At 31.9% G+C, this 8,914-nt stretch overlaps 1 protein-coding gene across 1 annotated transcript; it reads left to right on the top strand.

Annotated features, from left to right (window-relative positions):
* LOC148306960 (uncharacterized) lies at nt 1-3,001 on the top strand. The gene is made up of 2 exons (XM_088264119.1): nt 1-412; nt 876-3,001. The coding sequence occupies exons 1-2, from the start codon at nt 311-313 to the stop codon at nt 1,800-1,802; spliced, it is 1,029 nt and encodes a 342-aa protein (XP_088120245.1). The 5' UTR covers nt 1-310; the 3' UTR covers nt 1,803-3,001.
* The last annotated feature ends 5,913 nt before the right edge of the window (nt 3,002-8,914 follow it).

Below are 8,914 nucleotides of genomic sequence, written 5' to 3'. Positions count from 1 at the left end.
GAAGAGGAAGATGAGGTATGCGACGAAAATGACGTTTATTCAAAACAAAAAAACACTATTCTTGTTTTACTAGTTTGACTGCTTGTCAAAAACTGGATTTTAACGGAAAAGATCAAAATGTTAGCTAGTAATTATTCTATTATCATAATTAATATTCACGGCTCATGAAAATGTGTCTAATCCTCCGTATTGGTGAAATTTAGCAGTGAATTCGTGCCACATTCTCGTGACAGAAGTGTCAATATGTGCCTTTTGATGAAATAGAATACGTTTTTGTTCGTCGAAGGCCGGTTTGGTGAAAATAAATAACATGATGCATATAAAGCAGGAGCCTTTGGATGCCACTTTTTCGGCCGAGGGAGGCTCTGACCAGTATATGGAAGAAGATTGTCCGGTGAACATCAAGACAGAGGTAAGAAAACATTGTCACAAATCGCTCACTCCTTTCAACGTCATATATCAAAAATCGTCAATTTTCAGCTGTGAATGTTTTCGGAATGCCCAGAAAATGTACTATATCCCAGCAAAAGCTGCATATTTTTAACTTAATATTTACCCACTACAGGGCAGAAAATGTTGTTTTTGCATTTTGAAGAAAAAGTATTGTTTAATAAATTTTTTAAACATACTAAATATTTTTCAAATGGAGAAAAAACATTCAGGTTTTACCTAAAAAGATCTGTTGCACAGTAAAAAGTTCAATAAGTGGCTTGATATTTATTGTTAATACATTCTATTCTATATACTTTAAAAACGATCTCCTTTTTTGATATATGACATTGTTGAAAAGAGTGAGCGAAATGATGTCAATTTAAAATATCCTGGTGTAAGTGATATCGCCGAATTAATAAATGCCGTTTATTTATTTATTGCAGGTGTTTGATATACCTATAAAATACGAATTCGAAGAAGATTCTATAAAACAAGAATACGAAGATGTGAATTATCCCAACGAACCATTAGCGCTAATTGTAAGGAATAATACTAATTATTCTCCGAACGAGACTGTCATCAAAGAAGAAAATTTCGACACTAAATTAATAACGGGGAAAAACAACGCAAATAAAGAATTAGAAGAAATCAAGAACATTCCGGTTAAGTCAAGGAGTTTACCAGAAAGTACAAATTCGGCGAATTATGATGGCGAAAAAATTTCCGTTGCTAATGTTAGTGGTAAAAAATTATTCAATTTCTCCCGGAAAAAGTATAAGCGAAGAAAACCGAACAAAGATCTTCTGCAGTATACTTACGTGTGCGATTTGTGCAACCACGTCAGCAAAAGGTTGAGCGATTTAAAATCGCACAAATTGACGCACATCGAAGACAACCCGTACATTTGCGAAGAGTGCGGCTACGCTTGCAGGAAGCTGAGCAATCTGACCAGCCACAAGCAAACGCACCGAGGATTCAAGCCCTACGCGTGTGATCAGTGCGAATACTCGAGCAAGTTTATAAACAATTTAAAGACTCATAAGATCATCCACAGTGACAACAAGCCGTTCAGTTGTACGGTATGCCCTTACACTTGCGGAAGACCTAGCAACCTCAAGCGGCACATGTTGAAACACTCGGAAGTCCGGACTTTTGCGTGTGACGAGTGCACTTACATGAGCAAGGACATAACGGGGCTCAAGGTGCACAAACTAGTTCATACGGGTGAAAAGCCGCACGTCTGCGATGTTTGCAGCAGTTCTTACGTCACCGTCAAGTCGCTCAATCATCACAAAAAGAAGCACTTGCTATCCAAGTTAGGAGATATTCAACCCTCAGGTGGCGGTAGCACTATTCTAGATTTTCAATAACTTGTCATTACGGACGATAACCCTGCTATAACGCACTCGATATCTTTCTTAAATGTCGTGGTGAATGAGACCCAGGACCACTACAATAGGGGAGGTTATGTTCTATTTTATTATTTGCTTTTTTTTAACTTATTTAAAAAGAATCCATGCACGCTTGACTTTATTCTTATTCAAAAATATAAACATATTAGCTTTACCCGGCCAGTCTGTGGCTCAGTCTATTCAAATGAAGAAAAAAATATATATGCTTCATATTTGAAGCGCTAACTTTGTGATTTTCCATTTTATAAATAAAATATAAGTTTGTTTTAAAATCACTATATATTATTTTATCATAACTTAATTATGATGTCTACCGGTTTCGAAGCTAACCGCTTCTTTATCAAGACTGATTGATAGTGTATTATCAGTCTTGACAATAGTATTAATCAGTCTACTACTATAATACTAAAATACTTAACAAAATTCAAAATATTTCGGTGGTTAGGGAAACCGGTAGACATTGTAATTAAGTTATGATAAAATATTTATAGTGATTTTTAAACAAAGTGACATTTTAATTATAAAATAAAATAATGGAAAGTACACATTTCTAATATGTTTTATTTCACAAGTAGGTTTACGTAACAGCATATAACACTATTTAAAATTTCTCACTGTTTACATTTTTTTCATGTTTTTGGATTAACCAGGAAATTGATTATAAGGGATTATTTTCTCTACCCATCCCAGAAAATCGGGAATGTACTGTACATCAATATACTTGACTCGGGCAAATCACTACCGACAAGTCGGAACACCATTTGCAATACAATCTTGTCAATGCAATACAAACTCCTATGCCAAGTCATGCTCGGGCTAGGCTTGAATTGGTTAATACAAATATTTCTTATGCTCATTTTAGTTTTGAGCAGTTGAATTGATGAACTGCTGTTGATTTGCGATTGAGTGAACGGTATCTGTGCACTAAAACCGCAGGATTGTTACTGCTAATCTGTTTCTGCACTGAGCTTCTCTGGTTTTGAGCACAAAGACTTTTCTACGTACTATAATAGATTTTATATAATTATTTATTCACACGCTCATACACATCAGACACTGCTTTATTTACCCTATGAATGATATATCAATATATATTATAGGTGTCTCAACTTGAGATCTCTTTTGTTCTGAGATTTCTTTTATTTGAATAAAAAAAATGTTTTTATTTATATAAACAAAAGAAGATGGAAGTCTAAGCATCCCAGGGCTCACAACTTGGCATTTGACCGGCTTTAGTGATCACTTTCCACCCATTTTTGAACATCCATATTGCATTAAGATATATATCGTGGGCATACTGGCAAAAAACGTTAACTCTAAGATCCCCATTTGAATGATCCCTGTTATTTAAAGATTTCAGCTTGAATAAAATACCTGCTTGATAGTTTAAAAACTTAAAGTTAAATTTACTTTTAAAACCACATAAATATGACATTTTAAACTACGTACTTAGTGTATTTTGCCATTGTAAAGAATGTTGAAAACTTTATAATTTGCATCATTAAGTCAAAATTGGATATTTTCGAGTTAACATTTTTGGCCAGTATACCCACAATATGTGCTTGTTGTTATATATATATATATATAGATTTGAATATATATATATATATATATATATATATATATATATATATATATATATATATATATATATATATATATATATATATATATATATAATATATATAATATAATTTATTTTTGAAGCAGTAACTTTGTGATTTTCCATTTTATAATTAAAATGTAACTTTGTTTTAAAATCACTAAATATCTTATTATAATTTAATTATAATGTCTACCGGTTTCGAAGCTAACCGCTTCTTTATCAAGACTGATTAATAGTGTATTATCAGTCTTGATAAAGAAGCGGTTAGCTTAGAAACCAAAAGACATAATAATTAAGTTATAATAAAATATTTATAGTGATTTAAAAAAAGTTACATTTTAATTATATGAATATATATATATATATATAGATTTGAAATTTGGGCTGATGGTGGCGCCTTTCAGTTGAAATTTTGTAAAGTATGGGATGTGAAGGATGCTCAAACATCAATCTTCTTTCATTTAAATAAATAAAATGATAAAGTTATATGCTCCGTCTCAAGTCGGGACACATATAATTTACAATAAAATAGAGTATAAAAAAAATCAAAGTGACAATTATTTATATCTCTCACTAATTGTGTAGTAATATTGGATTGAAAAATTATTATCTGTTTGATAGCTATCCTATATATACTTAAATAAAATGGTGACACTTGTGTATAGGTAAGATGTTCATTGTAAAAATTAAATATTTCAGTTTAAACTTATCACGCTGCATCACATTTATTTTATTTTTTAAAGTAAATTCCTCTTTAATTCAATTTTAAATTTTAAACCGTACCTTATACTTATAAATTGAGAGTACTATGTCTTATTACTTTTAATACGTCATGTATAATACCTGTACTAAGTTTAGGTATGTTGAAAAAATATATATTAGCTGATATAGAGTGTAGTTATTATGTATATCTAATTACAAAGTGCATAATGTGGGGTCCTTATCCAAAACTGTTTTTCAGTATGTAAAATTTTAAATGAAACATGCATATGAGATAAAAATACAGAAACACATAAAATAAAATCAAATATGTACCACGAAGGAACTTTTAAGCATTTCGCAATAAAGCTGTATAACCTTTTTTTTTAGATGGGAATTGCATTTATTTACCTTGCTTAGTATGTACAAGGTTTATAGATCATTTAGTGGATTTTTGTTGCTTCTAGCTACTTAAATATGTTTTATTTTCATATTATTTTTTGACATCTCATCAAAGATGAAGAAGAATATGGAAGTCTGGGCATTTACGGGGCTGACGACCGTCATCGGCTGGTTTAAGTGATCACTTTACACACGTGTAACATTCACCAATTCTACCCATTATTGACAACCACACTACTCAAATTCTTGGAAGTTCTTTATATATGAACCAATTTAGAAACCTTGTTCTTGGATCACTAGAACTTCACTAGAGACATCTATTGGTGAGATGTAAAGAAGCTTTTTATTAAGCAGAAATGTGTTTTATTTGAATCTGTGTTGGGAGCAGGAGCTATAATCTAGTGAACTGTATAACCTGTAAGCTGTATAACCTACTTCCATTACCCAAAAAGTTATTAATGAACGGAATTATTTATAAAAGAGCTGTTAATAATGTGCCTCTGTAGTGTAATGGTAAGCGCGATTGTCTACCGTACTGGAGGTCCCTGGTCCGATTACCAGGGGGCTCAAAATAATTTCATTTTCGGCTGTCACCTTATGATAATATCTGTCCATTTTTTATTTCAATTTTACTTGGTAAATAGCACTATTTCTTAAATTCTATTTTGACATGTGTTTCGATGCATCTGGCATCATTTTCAAACATACGGTAATATGGCTTATTTTTAATATCATATTTATTTAATATCACATGGAACAAGAAGAATAGGGTCAAGATAAAACTGTATCAATATGATGCGGTGCCCTATGCACCTTCAGAAGATTAATAAATGGGTAATAGAGGTGGGTTACGAAATAAATTGTGTTATTGACCTTGTCATCCATAGTTCCATGGCTCATGACAAACTATAAATATTCATTGAATAATTATTGTAAAATGTGCCCTCGGCACGGGAAAACCCAGTGAAGACACATTATTTTACATTAAAGATTTTAATTATGTAGACATAAATAAAAAGATATAATTTATTGGGTCATTCCATATATAATTGATACTGTATTTTTGACATTTAATTCAATATTGCATTATATTTTTGACTTGTACCAATTAACAAACAAACAAAAACACTGGATATCCTTATATACACACACACACACACACACACACACACACACACACACATATATATATATATATATATATATATATATATATATATATATATATTTATATATATTTTTATAAATATATATATATATATATATATATATATATATATATATATATATATATATATATATATATATATATATATATTTATATATATTTTTATATATATATATATATATATATATATATATATATATATATATATATATATATATATATATATATATATATATATATATTTTATATATATATACACATGGCATTCATCATAATAGTCGTTTCTAGCCTACTTTAAGCACTTATTTTAATAATTGAATATGGACCACACATGTACATACTTGGTCATTATATTATTCTTTAAATAGATATACAAATTTTGTTTTTTAGGTTTTACTTTTATTAAAATGTTACGGCCTACCGGGAACAGCCTTACTATAATACCTCCTAGCACTTAAAGGGTTAAAGTAAATGTAAATGTTCCCCATTCCTGGGTTAGACTCTTCATAGTGAAACATCTATCTGTGAGTTTAAAGGGTCGCGAAAAACCTTTCATTGAGAAAATGTTTTGGAAAAGCATCTCAATGAAAATTGTGAGATAAATTGTATACATATTTACGAATATATATAACAGTAAAACCTCGATATAACGGACCTCTGTTCAAGGAACTTTGGATATAACGGACAAAAATCCAGTCAAATGCATTTTTTTTAAATGTACTGTTAATATCATTTATTTTGTTCGCCTCCAAAGCGTGGTGGTCGCCGCATTTGGCTACCATGCTGAGGGGCCTGGGTTCGATTCCCAGGGGGGAGGTCAAAAAAAAATATAAATGTTTTTTTCACTCTAATATTTATACAATATTACCCTGGACTGGTACCTGAGGCGGAGTGCTGAACACCTTTCCTTCACGTGTTAACGATCAAGAAAACACTTCGTTTATATGATGCAGTACCCTATGCACCAGTTTGAAGAAGAAGTAAATATTATGCATTCTTAATTCAATGTCACTTCACGAGTGTCTGAAGACAATATATTTTTTTGTTTGTTTGTATTGTTTATTTATATCTAAATACTTCTTCAAACCCTTATCTGCACCCCAATGGTGCATAGGGCACTGTATCATATAAACGCAGTGTTACCTTGATCGTTGACACATGATGGAAAGGTGATCAGCCCTCCGCTTCAGGTACCAGTTTAGGGTAATATTGAATAAATATTAGAGTGAATGAATCACTTATATTTATTTGACACCCCTCTGGGAATCGCACCCGAGACCTCCATAACAGTAGCTGAGCATGCTGACCAATACACTACAGAGGCGGGGCGAAATATAGTGTTTTTTTAAAACTTATTTTTATAAAATGGACTTTTGGCTTTAACAGACATCCCCTCCCCCAAATAGTCCGTTATATCGATGTTTTACTGTACTGTTAACGAGAATTGACACGTTAAAGTGTCCCAGATCCTTGCATTATATTGTTGTCTATAATAATGTTGTAATTTTTTTTAAATGTAATTCTAATCATGTACAAATGAATTGTATTCTATTATATTGGAGTTTTATTGTACTTTATTGTAATATACAGTTTCAAAGTTATTGTGGATTTTATTATTTGAAAACAAATTAACCATCATACTGCTTTCCGCAGGGGTAGGCAGAGAGAATAGAACATCATACTACCGTAGAACGGGGCTTGATCTTTGATGTGTTACTTGAGCCCAAAATAAGAGATTTAAATCTGTATTTATTCTACAATAATGAACGTATTGTGACAATAATGCATTCACACGTACCTATCCATTATTCTGACTCTTGGCCTGGCCACGCTTAAATATTTTAATTTAATAATTTAATCAAGCCAAGTTTTCCTTGGTATTCCTCTGCTCCCACTTCAAACTACATTCACCTCATAAGTTGTGTCGGGTTGTGGTCCCGTGGTTAGTGTCGAGGACTCTTAAATCAGAGTTTCTCGGTTCGAACCCACTCTACCACAATTTGATACCTATTTCTAATAATGAGCCGCTTAGGCTCACAGAAATAATATGACATTGAAATATTTGTGTAGATAATAAAATCACAATTATTTATTTTCTTTAAAAAAAATTATTTTAAAAATTATTTTACTTTTCTTTCCTCAATCATTTATTCCGCATGTCCAAACCATCTCATTTCTGAATTTTATTGATAATGTATATCTCAGTCTTGCATTCTTTCCTTATTTCACTATCCGAACATCTATCATACATCATTTTGCCCCACATTGGTCCAAGAGATCACATCCGACTGCATTCAAACTACTTTATCCTTATTTTGCCAACTCTATTATTAGTATTTGAAATACTTGATTATGACTTGTTTTCCTCAGTCTTCATCTGCTCCTATTTCTACTACATTCGCCTCAATTTTTTTACTGTACTTTCCTCACTCATTTATTTTATACATGCCATCTTTCTTAATTTTACTTCACCATTCAAACATCTATCAATCGTTTTACCGCACATTCATCTGAGACACCGCATTTCACACCATTCAGTCTACTTCCATCCTTCTTTTGCCAACTCCATGCTTCACTTCCATACATTGGGTTTGGTACCAGAACTCTGTTGTATTTCAATTCAATTCAATTTATTCAATAATAATTAATATATGCATTACAAACTAACATTTAAAGCGCATACATTGAAAATATAAATCAAAAAGTAAGCAAAAGATTCTTGTTAAAGATGTAGAAGAATTCCACTTCAGAAAACCCCCTCAGACACATGGAACAGATCAATATCCAATGTGATATTGTTCAACATAGCGGTAGCTCTTCCTACAGGCATAACCATCGGCAGGTTGGTCCTGTGTATAGGAATGTGAAACAATCTATGCCGACGCTGTCTTAGGTAACTATCGGGAACATACAGACCAATGCTCCGGATAATTTCAGGATTATCGATCATACCGCGCAACAATCGAAAAAAATGCGTAATCAAATACACATTCCTTCTAGTCTCTAAACTATTGTAGCCAATGGAGAAACTCGGTCTGATGAAATGCGCTCCCTCAGACGAATGTGTGGAAACAGATCAATATCCGGCGTGATATTGTTCAGCATATCCCTTCCTACAGGCAGGTTGGTCCTGTACATAGGAATGTATACTCTCAGATTAGCTACAATGGAGTCCCAAAGAAATAAAACGATATA

Source organism: Brachycentrus maculatus, unplaced genomic scaffold (genome assembly GCF_059751285.1).
Source record: "Brachycentrus maculatus isolate JH-2025_06_01 unplaced genomic scaffold, ASM5975128v1 h1tg000216l, whole genome shotgun sequence".
Classification (NCBI taxonomy): Eukaryota; Metazoa; Arthropoda; class Insecta; order Trichoptera; family Brachycentridae; genus Brachycentrus; species Brachycentrus maculatus.
Note: the sequence above shows the minus strand (reverse complement) of the source record. Positions and strands in the feature narration are given on the sequence as shown.